The sequence below is a fragment of the Xyrauchen texanus genome, chromosome 21 (assembly GCF_025860055.1).
Source record: "Xyrauchen texanus isolate HMW12.3.18 chromosome 21, RBS_HiC_50CHRs, whole genome shotgun sequence".
Classification (NCBI taxonomy): Eukaryota; Metazoa; Chordata; class Actinopteri; order Cypriniformes; family Catostomidae; genus Xyrauchen; species Xyrauchen texanus.
The window spans coordinates 14888009-14912426 of NC_068296.1; the positions used below are offsets into that span (position 1 = coordinate 14888009).

At 39.2% G+C, this 24418-nt stretch overlaps 1 protein-coding gene across 1 annotated transcript in view; it reads left to right on the forward strand.

The window, feature by feature from the left end:
- Positions 1-7966, forward strand: part of tiparp (TCDD-inducible poly(ADP-ribose) polymerase) — a 28363-nt gene extending 20397 nt beyond the window's left edge. Inside the window, exons 5-6 of the mRNA XM_052152960.1 lie at positions 1339-1614; positions 6976-7966. Of these exons, the coding sequence (XP_052008920.1) occupies positions 1339-1614; positions 6976-7423 (724 nt within the window). The 3' untranslated portion in view covers positions 7424-7966. The remainder of the gene's footprint in view (positions 1-1338; positions 1615-6975) is intronic.
- Positions 7967-24418: the final 16452 nt, after the last annotated feature.

Sequence of the window (24418 nt, forward strand, 5' to 3'; positions counted from 1 at the left end):
GTCCTTTTCTTTCACTTTTCCTCATTCTTGTTCAGTGCCTCTGAGAAACCTATGGGCAATAAATTGTTCCAATTCCAAGCAAGGACAGTCAGCTTGAGAGAGAGAGAGAGAGAGAGAGAGAGAGAGAGCAAGCATAGGAGAAAAAGGTTAAAAGATGACTCATGAGTTAGTTGACTAATCATGTCTACCTGCTTGGAATCAAATGAGATGATCCTCCATTTCGCCATGACTGCCAGGCCAATCAGGCTGTCATAAACAATACTCAAGTTTAAACTTAACTGTCTCACAGGACAGTTTTCCTCTAATAGGACAATTTAGCACTCTTTGCATTTGAATACAATGCAATTTCTGCACAATAGTTGTCACAATACCAACATGTTCAGTAGTCGGCCAGTAAAATGTGAAGATTCTCAGTACAACATTCGAAGCCACAGCAAAAGGGATTGTTATTAAATGCACTAATTAAATGCACTACTTTTATAATAAAAAATAAATAAACATATTACAAACAATAGACCACATAAAAACAATAGAACAAAGATACAGATATTTAACAGAAGTATTCAAGTTAGCATTCAGAAATTGAAAAGCAAAAACTAAAATCAGTCAAATGTGTAACTATTTAAATATTTGTTTTATATTAGAAAAAAATACTCACAACATAGGAATTTCGCACTTGTTCATGGCCATTATAAAGCCTAACCATGCAATTTGTTTGTGACTGTTGTTGTTGACACTCTATTGCCTACATACTAATAATAAACAGCATGTGGTAAATAATGATGACTTGTGTTTTAGACTATGGTGAAAGACCATTTTTTAATTGTAGTATTGATTTGGTATAGAAGTAACAGTACTTTTGATATTCCACGGCATTATCTATGAATAAAACGAATTAAAACAAAATCCAATATTGGCTGCAGATACAGTAATTTAATTATTTATTGTATTAAAGCTTGAAACAAAACTTTGAGACAAACATTTTTGCAAAGGAAATGTGGTTACAAACAGATATAAGTTTCAACAAAAACATCCTTTGTTCCTGAAATGAACATAAACAAAACCAAAAATGTTCTGTTTGTCTTGTTGGCCACTTCTTATATCACATATAGCACCTTTATTTAATCCTCAGTCTTGTTACTGTAGCAACCTCAGACTGGATTTTCCTCTGTTCCAGTCAGTCCACAAAGATATGACTGCATACTATTCAGTATTAACTTACACATTCTTCATTCCACAAATTGAAATTCACGTTGTCGGGTGATATTTTGTAATTTAATTTCCACATATTTGATCAATTAGTCATCTCTTAATGATACCATTTGCCCTCTTCTCTAGGACTCTCGGTGGCCTTTCCTCAGCATTTCTCTCCTCCTTGGAAAGTTCTGGAAGCCAGCCTCTCTCTCCTACAACAAGCACTCCCTCAAAAGTGTACCCTGAGACCTGGTTACCCATGAACGGCAGTCAGGACTTCCTGCAGGTGCCCGTCTCCCGGGATGACCGCAGTTACCGGACCGTCTATAGCCTCTTCCACAAGACTGTTTCCGAGACCAAATTCCGCATACTCAAGATTCTCCGTGTCCAGAACCCATTCCTCTGGGAGAAGTACAAAAGGTGTGGTAGAACATTTTCAGTACATCTACAAATTTTGTTCTGTTCAAAGTTGTTTAGACTATTTATTTGGAGCCAAAACAGTGTTTAGTATACAATGAGACTATGAACTGGATGAATCAAAAAATAAAAGGTTATCAGGAAAAAGTTGTCCTTTATAAACATCGGTAAAATGAAGATTTGACTGCACCCATGCACTGAAAGTTTGGGTTATAAGTGCAAGCAAGACTAAGGAGCTTTGATGTTGTTTGTCTTGCTGCTGCTAGGTGTCAACCACTAACGGTTCTTAACAAGTTTTTGTTGGTCGGAAACAGATGTTTTTGCGGCAATTGCGTGAGGTGAACTTCTCAGCGTGTGAAATGCATGTAGAGGAAGTATGTGCGGGAGGAAGAGGTGCTAGGGCCATGTCGTGGGTGTTTTTAATAAGCTATTGTCATGGAAACAAGATTTATTTCTCGCCTACGGACAATAGGTCACAGAAATGGGTAGGATGGGGAAAGAGTTGCTGCTTACTCATTGAGGTGTGTTTGTGTGTGCGTGCCTCTTCAGTGCTATCTAAGCATGCAGCTGATTAGCCAATCCTTTAATATCTTGGAGTTACACTTGTCTAATAATGCATTGCAGGAGTGATTCCTGTCTGTAAATGTGCAGTAGACAAGTTTGGAAATGTAGAAATGTGGCATGTTTGGAAATATAATATTTTTTGAGGCTTTGTAGTATAGCATGGAAAGACATTTGACTATCAGCATATCATTCCACATTTCATATGACAGCTTATTCTGGTGAAGTATAGCCCACTTAGACAAGAAAGGTCTGTCTGATCAACATGTAAAACGACAACAGTATGCTTTTTTATTTTGTATATCACACATAACTCTTACGTAAAAGTATGCTCAATGATATCTTGTTTAAATGCTACTAAGGCTTTGTTCACACTGCAGGAAAAATCTGATTTTTTCTCTAAATCAAATTTTTTAGACTGACTGTTCAAACTGCAGGTTATATGTGGGCTGATCAGATTTTTTTCTGTTCAGACTGCAGTCACTTTTGCTAGTGTGTCTACACTAGTTGCAACTTACAACTTGCATATGTTTACCATGTGTGAGAGTTTAGCAATGGATGACAGTATCCAAATATGAACATATTCATCATAGACAAAGGCTTAAAAAACAAGAGGGTTGTCATATGCAATGTTTGTTGCAGCTAGGGTTTACAACTGTCCTGTTTTAGCTGGGAAATCCCATATTTTCCCACACAGAATCCCTATTGTCCTGTATTTTTGCGGGCAGCAAAATGTCCTGTATTGAAGGAGAAAAAGGTCAGAGAGTGAGACTCTTGAAGAGTACCACCCCCCCCATATTAAAGCACTCAAAATGCTCAAGCATCCCATATTCGCACTAGACATTTAATACCTTATAGCGCTGAGGTGGCTCACACTCGGTTCGTGTTTTCTCACCTTAGCGCATCTCTTTGGGTGATTAAAGCCAATGTCTGTATTATATTAAAAGAGGTTTGCACTGCTTTGGCTGACCTGTAACATACACTCAACATATGGGTGCATTCCATTCAGAAGTGATCATCCTTACGCCCTATTACCTTCATAGTCATTATCTTCCACTGTCGGAGGGCTGAAAGGTGTAAGAAAATGGTCATTCAGAACTCACTTTTTAAGTCATGTTTTATTGAAAATTCTCTACAATCCCACAGCGTGGCCATCATTATTGTTTTCCCTTAAAAGGTGCCCTGTGAAGGCATCATTTATGCCATTTGGAACGCAATGCATGTCTTTTTGTAGCAACACCTGACGAAAAAAACCCATTCTATAAAAACACCTATAAATGTGGTTTGGATCAGGCTTGTAAAAATCTATTTTTTTTGTCCTGTTCAGACTACAAAGATTATTTCTGTATGTGAAAATAGCATAAGTGTCTCTTCAATATCATTCAACCATTCAATACAATGAATTCAGCAATTAGTTCTTCCTTGAATGAAGATATTGTAGAACCCTGTTGAAAAACCAGCACTGCTAGTCAACAGCACATGTTTTGTTTTGGATGCTGGTCTCCAGCATTGTGTTCTGGCTTCTTAGCGGCCATTTAGACTGAACATGTTCTTGTGCTAAAAAAAGCTAGATGCAACACAAAGAACAGAAAAGAGACATGTTTTTAAAAGTTGATGTTCTTTTTGTCCTGCCATACCATCTAAAAATATTTTGCTCTCCTGTGCGAGATGCTGAAGGAACTGCGAGACAATGGTCAAAGACGTCTTTCAAGTTTATGTTTACATAGAGAAATAATTGAAAAAGAGCTAGACACAGCACAACGAATAAACAGAACACAGCCATCTTGACACATTTTTATAAGTTGAAAAACAAACGTAGCACTCCTGTACGAGATTCTACAAAAACACATAGGTCAAATACGTCCATCTAGCACATGTTTACATACATGCCTAGCCAATAAGAAAGTCGCTGTTTGAATTTAATTAAGCAGATACTTAAGAGCCTATGATTGGATCATTATTGCATTGATTAATATATTTCAGCTGGGTTATATATTACAGCAGTTCTTTTAACCTTAACTGATGCTGTGTGTAGCTTCTTATTTCTTAAACAATTATGTCAGATGACATATTCTATTGTCGTGGAAAAGATGTTACTGTGTTTTAAAAGGGGAAAATTATTGAACTGCATCAAGCAAACAAAACAACTAAGGAGATTGCTGAAATCACTGGAATTGGGTTAAGAACTGTCCAACGCATTATTAAAACCTGGAAGAATATTGGTTTACCGTCAGCTTCGAGGGCAGGATTGGGTCAGAATAAAACTTGAATGATCGTGATCAGAGATCACTAAAACACTTGAAGTCACATCATAAACAATCGACAGTAGAATTCACGGCTATGCTTAATAGTGAATGTAAGAGCATTTCCACACTCACAATGTGACGAGAACTTACATAATTGGGACTAAACAGCTGTGTGGCCACAAGAATGCCACTTATTACTGAGGCTAATCGGAAAAACAACTTCAATTTGCTAGGGAGCATAAAGATTGGACTGTGGAGCAATGGAAAAAGGTAATTTCGTCTGATGAATCCAGATTTGATTGCCCAAACTGATGGGCACGTCAGGTTAAGAAAGGAAGCACATGAAGTGATGCACCCATAATGCATAGTGCCCACCATACAAGTATCTGGAGTCAGTGTTATGATCTAGGGTTGCTTCACTTGGTCAGGTCTTGGCTCAGCAACGTTATGCAGCAATACAATTAAGTCAGCTGACTACCTGAATGTACTGAATGACCAGGCTATCCCATCAAATGATTTTTTCTTCGCTGACGGCACTGGCATATTCCAGGATGACAATGCCAAAATTAATCGGGCTCAAATTGTGAAAGAGTGGTTCAGGGAGCATGAGGAATCATTTTTACACATAAATTGGCCACCACAGAGTCCTGACCTTAACCCATTTGAAAGTCCTTCGGATGTGCTGGAGGTAAAGGTGGTCCAATAAAATATTAGAGTACGCAACTTTCTTTTGTAGAGGTAGTGTAGAAAAACAATTGAAAAACTGCATGGACGAACGCAAAAAAACATTCAGTGTTGAGTGCCCCTTTACTAGATAGACTTCCTTGGTCAACCAGCTTTATCAGAAAGATAAATGCTGGTTGACCAGTCATTTTTTCTGGTGAAGAGCACCAAACCAGCCTGAACCAGCATGGATAAACTCATGCTGAGGTTAGCTGGTCTTTTCAGCAGGGTAGCCTGAGAAAAAGAGATGATCTGATATATAATATGCTGCAGGTGAATGTTTTATGCACAATAGTTCTTAGTGTTTCAAGGGTGTTGGCCAACAAGCTAGTGAGGGTGATTGAGAGAATGTCATTGGTAAAGCATGAAAGAGTATTTGTTTACATCAGTAAAAGAAAAAACAAAACAGACTGTGAACTGATGAAAAAGAGCTTAGTGAGTGATGAAAGGAGAAGCTGAAAAAACACGAGTAGAGACGACAACACTGAGGCATTTGTAGTCACTGCTTCTAGGCCATGTGTGTTTGAGTATGTGTGTATGAGGGATAAGGCGGTGGCTGTGACAACAGGGCCTGGTCCGTGGCCATTATGTCAATGGAGGTCAGTAGGGATCAGACATTGTCACAGTGAGGACTCGACTGATCAGAGAGTTCTTTTCAGACAGACTGACCTCTCATCCCCTCTACCCACAACAATAGAGGTACAGACTCAGGCTAATGGAGCCCTGTTGCTGACTGGGTTCACTAAGGTCCCTGGCGCTTATGTGTTCACTCACACTTTCTGTACTCTCTCACTTCTCTGTTTCCACTTGACCAGATGACAGTCTGAGTGCTCTAAAGTTTGGCGTGTTGAATTGCTTTTTTGAGGGCAGCTGACTCTGTAGTTTTCATGCTGCAATTGTCACCAATGTCCATTGAGAAAACATTACATTAAAATATTTGTTGCATTAGATATTTATCCCTATCACAAAGGAATCATTTAGCTGTATTTTCCTCTCATTAGCTGTGTGTCCACTATCGGGCCAGTGCGAGCCAGGCCTATCAACTGGTCAGCTGGGGCAAATAGCCTCAGACCTCAAGCCGTGAGACCCAAATTGATCTGCATTTCCACCATCAGGGCAATAGCCCTGCAGTGTTGCCCTAAAACCCTCCCTTAATGCGCCACCCTTGTGCCAACATGACACACCCTGCCCATTTCACAAGCAAGTAGGCAGCCTCTCTCTCCAGTTGATCCCCAGTTGGCCTTTTTGTTTTGGCCAAAGGTAATCGACCGGTCAAATGTGCTTGGCCGTTGGCACTGAGGAAGCCCAGAGGAGGCACGATGAAGCCCCGGAAGTAACAGTGGGAACACAACTGGCCCTGGCATGCACTAGTACACCCTCTTTTGGCCCTGACAGTGGAAACGTTATTGTGTCATTGCGTTATTGTGCGTTATTGGGTTATTGTGTCACTCGCAGCATCATGTACAAGTCTTCATCTTTCTGTGAAACTGTACCTGTCACAAAAACGTGAAGAAGACAATAGTGATTTTGTTCCCCATATTTTCATTTTGTTGGCTTAATGCGAATGTCAAATAGCATTATAGATAAACTTCTGATTGTTTCCTGTTGGAAATTTTTAGGATGTGCTGATAACACTTTATTATAGGTTCTATTTGTTAACATTTACAATGAAGTTTCCAGTCAACTGTATTATTTATGTCAATTTAAGACCCTAGCTCTCATGCACATGTTCCCAGATTCAGACTACTGTCTTTGCTTTTGTCTGAATAACTTGTCTGGGTTTTGATCATCATGTTTTATTGAAATGTCGTTTCTCTCTTTTTTCTCCCAACAGGAAAAAGGAGTACATGTCACGGCACATGTCGGAGATGGACCGCATGCTGAATGAGCGGCACCTCTTCCACGGCACCTCTCAAGATGTGGTGGAGGGCATCTGCAAGCACAACTTCGACCCTCGTGTCTGCGGCAAACACGCCACCATGTTTGGCCAGGGAAGCTACTTTGCACGCAAGGCCATCTACTCCCACAACTTCTCTAAGCGCTCGCCCCGTGGTGTGCACTACATGTTCCTGGCCAAAGTCTTGACGGGCAAGTTCACGCTGGGCAACCCTTCCATGCGCCGACCACCCCCTATGAATCCAAGAGACCCCTCCAGCGACCTCTTCGACTCTTGCGTAGACAACTGGATGGACCCGCAGATCTTTGTTATCTTTAACGATGATCAGAGTTTTCCTTACTTCATCATTCAATATGAAGAAGTTGGCAATACAGTGGCTATTTGAAGAGCATGGTACGTGTGGAAAGCTGTACATGAGACCTATGGGCCCGATCAGCCAGTTAGAAAAGGGAGAGGAGTGGCTGTGTGCCTGCACTCTGAATGGAACTCATGGACCGTGTGGAATACTTTGGGATATTGAGAGCGTGGGAGTAACAACCAGTTTCCCGCCCTCAGTCCTGCTGTGTGTGAGGGTTTACGTGTGACCATTTAGTGCCCATCTTCTCATACCCCTGGTGAATACAAATGGGGATTGTTATCGTCCCTACTCTGTGCTGGACAGTTTAATGTGTAAATCATGTATGCGGATAAATCTCTGCTGTGGGATAGGAATCCGTGTTTTAAAGAAGCCAGTAGATGGCTTGCCACTTGGACTTGAGAGGCTGTTGTTGCAGCTTTACATAATAATCTTTTTCCAAATGACTCATTGCTGCCATTACCGTTCAATACCTAATTTGTTCGAAGTTGTAAATACGTTCTCCTTGTTTATATTTGAACTGTGTGCCTTTTGTTCATAAAAAAATTGTTTATTTATGTTAGTCAATGTAACAATGAGTAAATAAAAACAATTTAAAGAAACTTTAATGTGAAGTGTGGTTGTTTATATGGCGTAAAGTGAAGAGAATACTTTGTGTCGTTATGTCCCGTGCACAGTTAAGCACTCTAGCTTTTAAAAGTATACTCTTTTGACCGTGAACCCTTATGGACACGTTCAGCATATGCGCACTTTGACTGCTATGTGATACTTTTACAGTGAAGACGACGCACACAGGTTGTCCACCTGTCTTGTGCAGAGACGTACCAGTATGCTGAAAACAGATGTATAATTTTTCCTTTCTATTTATTGTGCTCAGGTCAAGCTCAAAGTTCAACAGTTGATACAATTTCAATGTTGTTTCAGTTTGCCTCTGATAATTTGAAGAGCACCCAATGATTAACAAACAATTTGCATGATATGAAAATACATGGGCGGTGCCGAAACGAAAATCAACACAAGATGGAAGGGAGACTGATCCAAATACATTGTCTGAACAGTACAAAAACACACAAAAATTTGATTTTTACAAGCCTGATCCAAACCACTTTTATAGGTGTTTTTTATAAGATGGGTTGTTTCGTCAGGTGTTGCTACAAAAAGACATGCATTGCGTTCCAAATGGCATAAATGCTGCCTTCACAGGGCACCTTTTAAGGGAAATACAATGTCAAAGACATATCATGATATTCAGAGAAACAGCAATGCATGGCATAAAATCAGTATCGAGATGCAACATCCTTGTAAAATCGCCTTTTCATGTAGAGGTCAATGAGGCACATGACACTTCTTGAGAGGTGGTTAAAGCCCTGATGTGAGTCATGTGAAAGGAATTTGTGAAAGTGAAACACTACTAGTATGTTTGGTGATATTTCAGGCCACTAATTTACTTGTCACAGATGGAACAGTTCGCTCTTATTGGCCGACCCTGGAATAAGATTGGCTTACTTTTCTCTTCAAGCTTGTTCTCTAAAATTCCCCTCTCAACTATATCTCTCTCTCTTTCTCTCTTAACTGACACCATTCTCGGCCTCTTTCCCTGGCTCCCCAGGGGGCTTTGGGTTCCTAAGCTCCATGCTTAATGAATACCAGAGCACCAGACAGAGAAAGGAGGTAGCACGGGAACACCCTCCCCACCCTGGATCCGTCCACTTTAGGAAACAACAGCAGGCACAAATCCCTCCGAGTCTCTGCCGATATCCCTTAAACGCCCTCCCCAACCCCCGGTCCAACCTTTATCTGTTTTGACGCTCTGGACTATACCGATCTTTGCCCTTCTGTTGTGATATGTCATTTTCTGTATTACAGAATGATCCAGGTGACTGATCTGTGTAGGGTCAGTCTATTGTATTACTGTCAGATGGCGAGGGAGAGGGTCTGACAGATATCCAGTGCTGTAGACGAATGTAAAGGCATATTTTTATGGAATCTTAATTTTTCATGTTTATTGGGGTTTTTTGCTGTCACTTCTCTTTACAAACATCTCTGGAACCCATACAAAAGCCAGGTGCTGTTTGTCTGCCTCACTGCCCTTGTGGAATTATCTCTGGCATACAGTCCTTATCATTTGGTGTCCTGGGGGCTGGAACAACCAAGACAAGGGGAAAAATGGAAAGGACAGTCAGTGGAGGGAAAGCAAGAACGATACCCCCTTGAGGAAATTCACTGATTACAACCTGCTGGGATGTAACCCTAAAAACAGGAACTTAAGAAATTGTCAATTAGGACCATTACCGTTCCTCTCTCCAAGTACTCTTTAAGTCACTACTAGAAATACTAGTTTTTTCTAAACTTTGTCTAGTAAGTAAATAAGATTATTGTGATTTTATTTTTACCTCAACCAATCAGTTGAAATGCATTTTGTTCTATGAAAATCTTTGATGACACATTTTAGCTTCTGCACTTTAATGTTATGAAGTCCAAAGACCCCCAAAGACAAAAAGTTGTCCTGCTTAATAACAGTGCATGTGAGGATTTAACTATCATGGGCCAAATTAGAAAATTTGATCTGAAATGAGCAAATCAGAATACAGGTTCACAGTGTTTTTACACTTTTAATCTGCTACCAGACTGTAAACTTCCAATTGACCCTTTTCATTGCCTTGATGATGAATTTTCGCCTTATTAAAGGGATATTCATGGTTTAATACAAGTTAAGCTCAATTGGTTGAATTTGTGGCATAATGTTGATTACAACTAAAATGAATTAGACTTGTTCTTCCTTTTTCTTAAAGAAAAAAAAAGGTATTAGTGAGGCAATAGAAGTTATTGGGGCCAATTTTTGGAGGTTTAACGGCAGAAATATGAAGCTTATCAATTTTTAAAAGCACATTAAGACATTCATAAATTAATTCTGTTCAAACTCGCATATTTTTTGTACTGTACATTTGTTTTGGGAGATTTTGTTTCAAATTGTAATTTTAGGGGTTATGGTGTTGCGTCAGAAAGGTTTTACACAGAAAGGTTGGTAAGTGTTTTTTACACACCAAAATCAATTAAACAAGCTTATTGTTTGTCTTGTGGCTGTACTTTTGAAACAGTCATTATTTTAACATTTTTGGACTTGCCCCCATTCACTTCAATTGTAAATGCCACTCTGTAGCCCAGATGTTTGCTTTTTTTTTTTTTTTTTTAAGATAAAGGGGGACGAGTCAAAATTATGGGTTATGTTACACTGGCATTAATTACAAAAAAATATTCTCCACTGTTGCTGGAGTGACAGCAAATTTTGAATCTTTCTGTGTTCTTACAGCTGTAATCCGTCTCTCTCATTCTTCCTTGTTTGGAAAGTTGTGGAAACGTAATAGTGGATTTTTATTATTTATTATTTTCTGTTGGAGCAAATGGAAATGCAAAAGTAATATTTGCTGTGTTCTGCCTTTACTACTGTAAACCCAACTGTAGTTCCCTCCCACATTCCAAACCTTTAAATAAAAACAATAAAAAAAGAGACCCATGGTTGAGAAAACTGTCAAACAGTTAAAGCCATGGAGATCTGCTGTGAAAACGTGAGCCCTTAAGCACAGCTTTGAAGAATTTGACAGACCTCCCGCCAGATGACATGACTTAACCAAACTCCTAACAATAATTTATATTCACCAGATTGCCTAATGATTGCTAAATCTCTCAGGTTGTTTTTAAAGTGTGCCTAGAAGAGACAGACAAAGAATGTGTGTGATTTCAGATATTTGACTACTTGTGTTAATTTCAATTATTTGACTTCTTGTTTGCCCTTTCGAACCAGCACACAGAGAGCTCATGATGCTTGAATCCCTATACTTCCTGCTCAACCCAGTTCCATATTGCTCCAATGACGCCCAGCTGCAACCAATGAACATTCCAGCTCACTTTTTCCATCATTTCAAATTTCTGACATAAGCCCTTAAGAGCAACAGGGGCAGACCAAATATGGCCAGGAGATTGTGTTGTGAACTTAGCATGACCTTAAAAGCAGCCTACTCCACATGACCTCTGATTTCTGCCCTGAAGAAGGGGCTTTAACAGGCAGTTTTCCATGCATGGTCAAGCTCAGGATTTTCTTCCTGGATTTGCTGCCTTGCACGCATTAATTTCATCTTGCTATCTCGCTTTCTTTTATCTAGCTTTTATCTTTTATCTTCTGGGGGGGAAACAGTATTCTGAATTTCTTTAAGGTCTGGATGTTTCACAGAGTAATCTAGCCACTTTCTTTCACCCATCTACCTGTCATTGTCTGTTTCTCTAATTGGATTTCAGAGTAGGTCAATCAGTGGGTAAAGGGAATTTCAGGAATGGACTTGTTTGAAAGGCTGAAACTTGACAGGAGTCTGAACTGGACAGAAAAATATAGAGCTCTACCCAGAGGCCAATAGGTTATCAAGTTCCTCTAAGACCAGAGCTCTGCTTCCATTTACCTACTTTATGTTGATTGCTCTCTCAACACCCACTAAGACTTACCTTTCCAACCAAGCAGTGTAATTGCTTGGGTCAAATGTCTTGAGGTTGCCACCTTTTGCCTTGATTAATGTTTTTCACAACAGTCTTAAAGGAGTTCCAACATGCTGAGCGCTTGATGGCTGATTTTCCTTTTTAAATATAAATTTTGGTTTGATAAAAAAATAATACAAAGGCAAATTATGTTTTATATTTTACTTACTACAGTTTAAAGAAAAAAATGAATACTTTTACGCAGATAGTTCTCCAGAGCATTTTGTTACTTTTGTGGCTGAACACAGCAAAAACCATAACACTTCTACAAAAGTAAACTGTACGAGGCTCTGGCTGTGTTCCTCTTCACTTTAAACATACACTCGCTCACTTACCTAAGCACTTCCCCTCGGGGTAATCCATTTGCCATTTTGGAAGTCCGTTTCACTTTGTTAAGTGGGCGAGGGAACATTAAACAATTTACTTAAATCCATTTACTTGTTACGTCCCTCTCTCCCTTTCCTCTCAGTTTCTGTCTTTCACTTTTCGCAGGTTTAACGTTCTGGTTGGTTTACTCTACTGCCAATCATCCTACTTGATGACGTCACCGTGATGCCTACAACCATAACCGAAGCCCACGATTATATAAAAGGACGCCAACGCCAACACTGACAGCTCGCTCCACATTCGGATTCTTCTGAGTGTTTTGAATGTTTCTCTTGATGTCTTGTTTGACTGTGGTTTTGACCGTGTAAACTCTTTATTCCTTCACGTCTCTGAACTGTTGGACTATTTCAATGTACTTGTGCAATTATGTCACGTGATATACATTTTGCACACTTAGAACGACTTGCTGTATAATCACACTAGGTCAGGGGCAAGTGCTGTATTTATTTTTTGGGTTAGTTAGAATAGTATAGATACGACGTCACGGACATTGAAGATTTTTGTTTCTATATTTTCTTATTTGCTTTAGGTAGGCTTACTAAATCAAAAGATTAGGAAGATTTTGTTTTTATTAATTTCTTTGATTTGGCATTGTCCAGTTCGTTTTCCTCCCCATCTGCAGTATTTGATGTTAATAGTGGAAATATTAGTAAAATACCTTTTTGATTGTTTCGTATTGTAAACGGTACACGGTTGGTATAGTAAATAAATCTGTGTATATGCTTTACTACACTGTTTCCGTCTGCCTCATTCACCCTCTCCCAGTGTATAAATGGTTTGTTTTGTGTTTGGATGGGACAATGTCACTGTCCCTACTCCCTAGACAACAATAAACAGGGGAGGGTTGTAACATTAATGGGGGCTCGTCCAGGATATTTTTAAATGGTCCTGGACATTTAAATTTTAGATTGTAATTAATCTAGCCCCACTCAGAGGCATTGCTGCTATTTTATACTGGGAGTGTGGTGAGTGCAGGGTAGTGTACTGTGACTCTGTGATGGCATAATGTCATTTAATTTGCAACACTTTGTTGAGCACCCGGCTGTAGAACAGTTTGAAAAATGTAGAAAAGATGATTTGTTGACAATAGCAAATTACTATCAGATTGCAGTGACAAAGCAATCTTTGAAAAAGGAGATTAGGTCAATCATATATGACAGGTTGGTTGAGTTGAATGTGCTCGTGTTGCCAGAGTCGGAGGATGCGGTGGTAGTTGGCGCGGAGGATAGATCACCTTCTAGGATGAGTGCGAATGAAATGATGGTTGAACCGGAGACCGACGTCAGGTCCGAGTTACCACCATTTGAACCGTTCTCTTCTATGTCTACAGGTTCAAAAGGGGATGCGTGACTAAAAGTCTGTATAGCCCGATTGCAACTGGAGACACAGGAGAAAACACAGACCCATCATGCTGAGATGGAGTTGCGACTAGAAATTCGCAGATTAGAGAAAGAGGCGGAGAAACGTGTGAAAATGCGACAGTTGGAGCTCTAGGCAATGAGGATTGTGGGTGGCTCCGCTGTGCAGCCAGGTCTCCCTCGAATTCCTAATGTCTCCCCAGCCATTGTTCCACTGCTATCAACTGAGTTATTTGATGTTAGTAAACATATTAGGTTGGTTCCACATTTTAGAGAGACAGAGGTTGATTCCTATTCTAATGCTTTTGAGCACATTGCTACGTTGCTTCACTGGCCAAAAGTTGTTTCGGCAATTTTACTTCAGTGCAGGCTGGTTGGAAAGGCGCAAGCAGTCTTTTCCACTCTTTCGGTAGAGGACAGTTTGACATATGAAACTGTGAATTTAGCAATATTGCGTGCATATGAGCTTGTTCCGGAGGCTTATAGACAAAAATTCAGGGATCATAAGAAGAATTCCATTCAGACATTTGTAGAATTTGCACGAGAGAAAAGTCTTTTGTTTGATAAATGGTGCAGCGTGAGTAAAGCTGACGATTTTGAGTTAATGAGAGAGTTAATCTTGCTTGAGGAATTCAAGGAATGTTCACCTAGACCCCGAAGCCACCGCCAGGCGCCGCCATTTGTGCCATTTAGAATTTCAGCCGCCGCCAACCAATAATTTCGTAAGCCAAATTGAGCCGCCATCTGATAAAGTTTGGCTGAGCCGGCTAGAATTATTTGCATCAAATAATAATTCTATCACATAGAGACATACACACACGAAATATATAAACAATACACAAGATCTATTTTCCCACTGGATTCATAACAGCACAGTCTTGTGCTCATTGCTACGATACACAGACTCACAGTGAATTGATGACCAATTAAAATTGCTCGTTTTCCGTACAGAAGATGCGATGCATTTTTTTTCTCGCACTGAGGTGAAATGGCGGAAAGAAGCAAGCAAGGTAATTTTGATCTCACTTCTCACATACTTTCCTAATTCCTACTTACTTTTTTTTTTTAACTTAGGCCTACCCAGACCTTTGTTAAATCTTCAGGGCACGGTTGCACAAACACCTGAATCAAAGATTGATGTTATGAACCAAATATTCTGGAACGGAGAGATTTATAGCACTGAACGTGATATTACTGCAGTAACAAACCACTGTTTCCACATTGCTAATTCAAGACGCATGCTTCAGTGTACATTGAAGTGAAATGTGACTTTGTCCAAAATAATACTGATAACAGTGTGTGTTTATATTAAGGCGAGACACGGCAGGCAAAAACATCGTTTTTTTTTTTTTTACTGGTCAATTTTGAGATTTTTGGATATTTGTCTTCAATAACATGTCTTCTTTCAGACTTGTGGTGAAAAAAAGTCCGAAATACACATTTAGGTCTTTATTTTACTACACTTCGTCTGTTTGCGTCTGTAGATTTCTCATAAAATTCAACAAAAGTTTGCATTCTTAATCAAGGTGTAATATGATAAGCTTCATCCATGATAATGCCAAGTTATTGTATACAACTTAGCCTACATACATTTAGCCTAAACACAACACATTGTAGGCTATTTGAAAATGTTTAGTAGCATACAGACTACAAAATAAATATGTACATACGTTGTGAAAGTAAAATCTGGTGTTTTCTTTATTACATTGTATTGCATTTTGTAGAAATATAGTGTAAGCCATGCATTGCTTGGAAATATTGAGATCTAGTAAATCAGTATAACATAGACATCTGTAGACATGAAGTGGCAGCTTCAGCCATTTGCAGCTATGAAAAGTTTGGCAGCTGCAGCAGCCATTTAGGTCTTGGCTGAGCCGGCTAGCCAGCCAATAACTTCATCAGCCAGCCATTATTCTCAAAACAAATGGCTTCGGGCTCTATGTTCACCTGAGCGTGTGGTTGTGTACATCAATGAGCAGAAAGTAAACTCACTTTCCCAAGCTGCTGTCTTGGCGGATGAGTTTGTGCTTACACATAAGAGTGTATTTTCAGTGGCGCGTTCTGAAAAGAATGTAACCGGTACCCCGTACCAAAGTCATAGTGCCCGCTTAAAGTCTGGACCTTCACCGACAAAAGAGGTAAGAGAGTGTTTTTACTGCCATAAACAGGGACATTTGATTGCTGATTGTCTCGTGCTAAAGCGCAAACAGCAGACAAAGCATTCTAAAAGTGTTGCACTAGTAAAGACTGTTCAGATACCCGAAGCATCTAGTGATGATGTTCTTGATGCAAATTAAAAACCTTTTGTTATGACAGGACTTGTTTCTCTGTCTGGTGAGGCAGCTAATCAGAGAGAAGTACACATTCTAAGGGACAAGGGGGCTGCACAGTCACTGATGGTGTCCGATTTTCTGCCATTTTCGGATGAGTCATATTACGGCTCAAGTATCCTAGTTCGAGGCATTGAAATGCAACTGATACAAGTTCCTTTGCACTGTGTACACTTGTTATAACACTTGTACTGACTGTACACTAGTTACAGGCTTTGTAAAGGTCAGTGTCCATAATTCACTTCCTGTGAAAGGAATCACCTTTATTTTGGGGAATGACTTGGCGGGAGGCAAAGTCATACCAATTCCCGAAGTAACAGACACTCCACGTGCATGTTTATTTTCAGGTGATGTGTCTAGTAAGTATCCTGAAGTTTTTCCCGCATGCGCAGTTACGCGCTCAGGCAGCGAAAATGACAGACAGTCACTTTGGAAAGTTTTGTGAATGATGTGCTGATTTCTGAACCTAAGGTAAAGTTGAAGTCTATACAAAATTCTAGCCTGAAAAACTCAGTGAGGGTGCCGGAGAGTTTTAATTCTTCAAACTTGCCTATTACCCATTCTCAGATTATTGCTGCAGGGAAGAAAGATCCGTTACTGCGAACATGTTTTTCGGCGGTTGTCAGCTGCCAAGGACAGACATACAGCATATTTTGTAGACAATGGATTACTGATGTGAAAATGGTGTTCTGGGGTAGATGACTTGAATTGGAATGTTGTATATCAGGTGGTTGTTCCAGATAGGTATCGCTCACATGTATTATGTTTAGCACATGAACATGTATTATCTGGACATCTGGGAGTGACTAAAATGTATAATTACATCCTCCAACATTTTGAAGCATGATGTGACCCAGTTTTGTCGCACTTGTGACACCTGTCAGTTAACAGGTAAGCCGAATCAATTGATTCCTCCCGCTCCGCTTTTCCCAATTCCAGTTATGGGTGAAGCAATTGAAGAAGTATTGGTTGATTGTGTTGGGCTGTTACCAAAAACATAGTCTGGTAATCAGTATCTGTGCACTATTATGTGTAAGGCAACAAGGTTTCCTGAGGCCATACCGCAGTGTAAAATTACGGCACCTGTCATTTTAAAGACATTAATAAAATTTACCATTATAAAATTATAAAACATACCATCCCAAAAGCCTTGAATTCAATGCTCCGGAAATACTGCCTAGAAACAGGTACAAATTGGGATTAAGGTGTTCCTTTAGTGTTATTTGCCATATGTGAAGCAGTACAGGAGTCATTAGGCTTTAGCCCGGCTGAGTTGGTATTTGGACACCGTGCCCCACTCAAGCCCCACTCAAAGTACTTAAAGACAAGATGCTGGATATTGACTCGTGTTAGTGCCTGTGAGTTTGCTCAAAAATCATTGAGGTATGTACAGGGCGAGATGAAAAAACGGTATGATGAAAAGCGGTCGCACAATCTTTTCAATCTGGTGACAAAGTTTTCGGATATCCCGACTCAAACCAATGTGCTGCGGCATGATATTGATGTTGATGGTGCGAAACCTATAAAACAACATGCATACAGAGTCAATGCTCACAAAAGGTCTGTCATGAAGGAAGAGACTGATTATCTACTAATGAATGGATTAGCTCAACACAGCTGTAGTCCATGGAGTTCTCCATGTCTTCTGGTACACAAGCCCGACGGCTCATTCTGTTTTTGTACTGATTATCGGAAGGTAAATGCTGTGACTATACCTGATTGTTATCCTCTTCCCGGAATGGAAGATTGCATTGACAACATAGGATGTGCTAAATATGTCAGTAAACTTGATCTATTAAAAGGCTACTGGCAAGTGCCCTTACCGCCGCGCATCAGACATTTCGGCATTCGTAACACCGGACCATTTCCTACAGTATAATGTGATGCCGTTCGGGCTACAAAACACACCTGCAACTTATCAGAGATTGATTCAGATAGTTTTAGCTGGCGTACCTAACTGTAATGCCTATCTGGATGATCTGGTAATTTTTTCTATGGAGTGGATCAAGACAGTTTTACTTAACTAGGTAAACAGGTGGGACCGGGACAGGTGAAGCCGGTTGAGGCAAAAGTTGCGGCGATCACTGGATTCCCTATACCTGTAACTCGACAAGAGTTACGGCAGTTCCTAGGTATGGCAGGAGACTACCATGGTTTCTGTAAGAATTTCTCTACGGCAGTAGCCCCCACTCACCAATTTACTCAGTCCAAAGCAACCTTTCCGTTGGTCAGAAGATTGCCAAATTGCATTTGAGAATGTAAAGTCTCTCTTATACAGTACTCCTGTTTTGGCTGCTCCGAACTTCGAAAATATTTTTAAATTAGAAGTTGATGCGAGTGCTATAGGTGCTGGAGCAGTTCTCCTCCAAGAGGATAGAGATGGAATAGACCATCCCATTAACAGGGGAGGGTCGTAACACTTGTACTTTTGATACTTAAATACATTTAATATCAATTACTTTAATTCTCCTACTTAATTATTTTTCTCATGAGCTACTTTAACTTTTACTTAAGTTCATTTCCATAAAGGTATCTTAACTTTTTAATTAAGTATGGCAATTGGGAAGCCATACTTACTCGCTTGGGAAGGACAGACAATTAAGACATTTATTCACATTTTTCAGTGTACAAACATGACAGGGTTTTCATTTCGACAAATAAACTCCCATACACACCAGCATTGATTTGCAACCACTGACACACACAGCAATGTTTTTGAGCATGCTGTCACCGACACACACACACACATTCGTTTTGTGCGTCTCTCTCTCCCGACTCCTCTCCTTAAATACTCACGGTACTCCTCACTTGAATGTGAGAACTGTGTGGCGCACAGGTGGAACTTGTTTACCTCTGATCTCCCAGGCCTCACTCTGCCCAGACACCGCTCTGCCCCGCCCTGCTCACCACTTACCCCTTTCGCCAAACTCAGACCTCATCTGGTCTGCGACTTAGTATTAATATTCTGTCATAATTTCCCAACCCTCATGTTGTTCCAAACCCATGTTACCTTCTGGATTCTGTGGAACACAAAAGATGTTAGACAGAATGTTAGAGACTGACTTTCTTGGTCACCATTTACTTTCAAAATATGGAGAAAAAAACACATTAGTTGAAAGTAAATGGTGACTCTATATAATATTCTGTCTAAAATCTCCTTATTGTGTTGCATGGAAGAAAGAAAGTCATATGGGTTTGGAACAACATGATGGTGATTGATGTCAGAATTTCCATAAATAATAATAATTCTGTAATGCATGTTCAATGTGTATTATGTAATGGAATATAGGGCAGTTAACATCTATATATGTAATTTGTGAAAGTAATGAGTTACTCTTTTAATTGAATACTTTCTTACTCTTACTCAAGTCATTATTTATGTCAGTTCTTTTACTTCTACTTGAGTAATTATTTTTTTAAAAGTAAATGTACTTTTACTTGAGTACAGTTTTTGGCGACTATACACGCCTTTGAAGATTTAGTCATTCTGCCTAACATTTCCTTTTGTGTTCCATGGAAGAAAGAAAGTCATACCAATTTGCAACCACATAAGGGTGAGTACATAATAACAGAATTTTCATTTTTGGATGAATAATCCCTTTAAACCAGGAGGCAAGAAACAATAAATTAAACTTCAACCCTTGAGCATACCAGAAATGATCTCCACCTGAACAATGGTGCAGAAGTACACATGCTTATGGACACACACAATCAAGTCTTGCCTTTGTCATGTCTTCATCCCTTTCCCCCTACACTTTCTTTTCTACTCGACTGTCCTTTTAAATAAAGGAAAAATCCCATAAATACATTTTAAAAGCCACCTTCCATTTGAACCAGAAAGAAGGCCATGCGGAAATAAACGTAAAAAGTGAGGGGGGAAATCTTACAAAACTCCCATATACAGGAAACCAGTGTGCATCGCCAACTGTGCATCATCATGAACACTTGGTTCATGGTTGGGGAGGATTGCTGGTTGTGACAAGTCTTTTGGTACCCATTTCCTGAGTGGATAAATGGGAGGGGTTGAAATACACTGGCTGCCCAGAGGAAGGGCGGAAAGAGGAGGGAGGTATGAAGCCAAGGCCGGCGTACGTGCTGCACAACTAGAGACTGGTGCTGGAGGTGGAGACAATGGAACAGAATGCTGAGCCCTGCAGGAATGCATACGCCCCGGCAGTTTATGCATAACACTCATCCCTCTCGCCTCAGCAAACTGTGGATAGAGGAATAGACAGACCATGAGAAAGAAAAGTGGGACACTGAGAGTGCAGGGTCAGGGAGGAAGAGCATTATAGTGTAAGAAATTCATGGTGTAAGCATCTCTCATAAAAGGAAGTGATATCTTCTAAAAACAATTTGCAGGGTAGAGTTGGCAGTGACGTCAGTTTCTTGTTATCAGAATTATAAGCACTGATCAACATGCCACCAACCTGATTCAGAAGAAGCTATGATGTGTGCATTTGCCAAAATCTATCTATAACAATATGTGCCTGATTAACATAAACGGTGGTGGTGTAGTGGTCTAAACCACATAACTGGTAAACTGGAAATCAGAAGGTCGCTGGTTCGATCCCCACAGCCACCACCATTGTGTCCTTAAGGCACTTAACTCCAGGTTGCTCTGGGGGGACTGTCCCTGTAATAAGGCTAAGTCTGTAAGTCGCTTTGGATAAAAGCATCTGCCAAATGCATAAATGTAAATGTAAATGGCCACACCAAAATGTACATATCCAAAATTACACACTGAGTACACATTTGGAAGCACACTCATTTCAGACCTCTGGCTTAAGGCTATGTTGGAACGCACATACTTATCTTATCATACTATCTTTAGTCCCATTCCAAACTGTTTTGCCAACACACACACACATGCGCAGTAACAGTACAAAAGTTTGAGCTACTAATTCTTTTACTATTATCTTTTCCACATTTTAGAATAATAAAGTAACTTAAACTATGAAATAACACAAATAAAAGTATGAGAATCATGCAGTTACAAAATGTTTTAAACAAATCAAAACAATTTTACATTTTATATTCTTCAAAGTAGCCACCTTTTTGCTCTGATAACAGCTTGGCACACACTTTTGGCATTCTTTAAACCAAACTACATGAGGTAGCATCCTGGTATGCCTTTCCAACATTCTTGAAATGGTACCCATACATGCTAGCCACTTGTTGGCTGCTTTTCCGACACTCTCCAGTCCAACTCATCCGTGAAGTCAAACACTTCTTAACTCCAAAAACTGTTCTGTTCCAGTCAAAAAAGACCTGGTAGACAGTATAGTAGATATACAGCACAGTTCCCTTTTAATTATAAACATGAACTTTGACATAGTCTTATTTTTTATTCCAAAAATAAGTTTACATATTAGCATTTAATCTGGAAAGAGCGCCACCTATATGTCAAAGGTGGTACTATTCTTTTACAGTAGATATACTTTATAGGATTTGCGAAAAATCCCATAGACTTCCATTCAAAGGGTCCCACACATACTATATATCTAGGGATTATGATGTCATAGAAACTTGGGGATGGCTTTTTTGGACTCCATCAATCAACCATTTATTAATAATGTAACAACCACTTTGCAAAACCCTAGCAACGCCCTAGTAACCACCCAAAACACCACTTTGCACCATTGCATAAATATCATAAGTAAGTATAAAAAATTCTTTACAATTTTTTAATTATTCCTTAATTCTTTGTTGTGTAGAATCCAAAGGCATGATTAAAACCAAATGCAAGATTAAGATTAGATTTTCATTGTTTTTAACTATTAAATGGGTAAAAATGTACTGAAACATTACAGGAAGTTTTAATGAAATTATTAGTTCTGTGAGTTTAAACATAGGCATATATTGGTCTATGACACTAATTACAGTCATTTAAGAATAAGCCTTTGGATCAAAAGGTCTTTAAGATCATGAGTAAATAAATTCAGCCTGATATGTTTAAACTTTTGTCAGGTAGTGTATGTTCAGGGTACTCTTCGAACCATCTGCTCCACATTGCTGTCTCTTAATAGTCAGTGTGTACAAAAGCCTAAATGCCAAGCTAACTTTCTAAAGCCCAGCTGTTTTCTTTAATGTACAGAATGTATGCTGTGTTAAGTGTAAGCCTGCTTGAGTGTTGCTTGCACACAAATGTTGGAAGCACACAAACGCCCCTTTTTTATAACCTTCAACAATTAGGAACAGCATGACATGGTTTGGACCGTAACTTATTTTGTCACTCTAGAGTCCCCTTGGTGCTCTAGAATGTGTAATATTTTAAGAAGGAACAGTGCACTAATCCAGTCAAGGTTCAAACAAAGTGGCCGAAACCCAGTGTTGACTGTCTCTAACTGAAATCCCATAATCATATTTCCAAAATATCTCTGAGGTTGTCCTGTCATAGGAGTTAGTTGAGAGTTGTGGCTGATAAAGAGAATTAGTAAACAGTCTATCATTGTGTCATTCCTCTCCTTAAAGGATCACACATCTGCCTGCTCAGCATGTGGAAAATGATGCATGGTCTTGCAGAATATGGGGGCATGACAGTGGGATTAGCGAATACTGTAAATCATAATGCTCAAAATAATTAATTGTTTTGAGCAGGGAAAATGTCAATTATACAAATTAGTTCAAATAAAGTCCTAAAGACATGAATTGTAATTTTACAATATATGTATGAAATAATGAACATTCACATTAAAATTAAGATTCCAGTCATATCAGTAACCTTATATAAGCTGTTTTATTCTACACGTAGAGAGTCCGCACAGAATCACGACCAGCCGAATACTACTCGCTTAATCTCAGTAACCGTCCTGTTATTTGACACGTTCACTCATTGATTTAAGTAATCATGGCTGACTGTGAATATAAAATTTCTACAATGGCATCTTTAACTGAACACTATTGATTTTAAATGATGCTGCATCCAAGCCGCTAGGTGTCAGTGTATGTAAAAGATGACACAAAGACAAAAGATAACCTTGATGAGTATTTTGAATGTTCTCTTTCTTTTGAGTTCACGAAACTGAGACCTTTTAAGGAACCTGTATTGTTTTGTTGTTTTGAATTTAACGAACTTGCCTCTTTAAAATATTCATAGAGTAATTGCTATGCTAATCAAAGCATAGTATTTAGTAGATGAATGCATTCTGCATGCTAGCATTCACTGTACTTGCTAGTTCTATCCAGTACTAGCAAGTTAGTTTCCATCTATTTTAAGTATTTATGTTGAGTTTACATGGTATTTCAAGTTTAGCCAAAGAGTTACATTTAAAGTTAATTGCCATAAAAATGTATGAATTAGATTACTCAATATTTTAAGTTAAGAGAAATGTACATGCATGAGTAGTACAAAATGCAAATCTAAAAGTTCTATTAACTTAATCTTGGAAGAAAAAAAGTTATGTAATTAATTGCCTCAATTTTGTTTAGTTCTGCTAACTTATTAGGGTTTACAGTGAAGAGGTAACAGGTAACAGGTCACATAAAACAAATACCGGTTCCCTCTATGTCCGATCCTGCATCAGATCGCTGCTCATTCCACTCGCACGGAACAAGCCCAAGCAAGTTATCACGTCAATAGTAAGGGCACATACCGGTAGTCTTACACTACATGCGCCAACCGGAATTCCATGTATGTGTGTGTTTGTGTGTATTTGTGAGACTGCTTTTACTGTATGAACACAGAGCATGTCTTTACGGTGAGTTAAGACTGAAGATGCTTCTCATGATCTGAAAACAAAGCCTTGGACAGAGCTTAAAATTCCCCTCTCATTCATGTCCCTGTACTGAGTTGTGTGTTTTACTGCTGTTGGCCAGAATCTTAACCAATGTTTCCAGCACTGCTTTAATTACGTATACTGGGCTGTGTCTTAAAACAATGGGTTTATTTCAGAACTATGTGACCCAGCAACTTAATAGAAGGGGAAAGTTTGTTGTTCAGACTGTGTCATATTTGCATTTTCCACAGATGATCTTGAACAGACATCATTTATTCAGTTGTGTGTCAGCATGTAAGAGCTTTTATGTTCACATGAAGTAGAGGCTTAGGCTTTGAACCAATTGCTAATTAAAATCTGGAGTCCAAATTGAACCATGCACAACAACAACTTAATCATAATCAACAAAAACAGCTTAACCACTTCATGGGTCACGTGTAAAGCTGACAGAAACGTGCTTGATGTGTGTGTATGTATGTGATGTTCAGTGTTGGGTATGTTACTACGCAATCCACTACAAATTATTAATTACTTCTATAAATTTGTGATCAGAATACTTTTATGATTACTTCATGTAAAATTAATCAAATTACTAATAACTTTACTTTAACTTTCTAAAACACTTTTCACCAAATCCCCCAAATATCAGTAACTGTAATCTGATTACAAGAATTTAAAGCTACACTCTGTAAGATTTTCACCAACAAT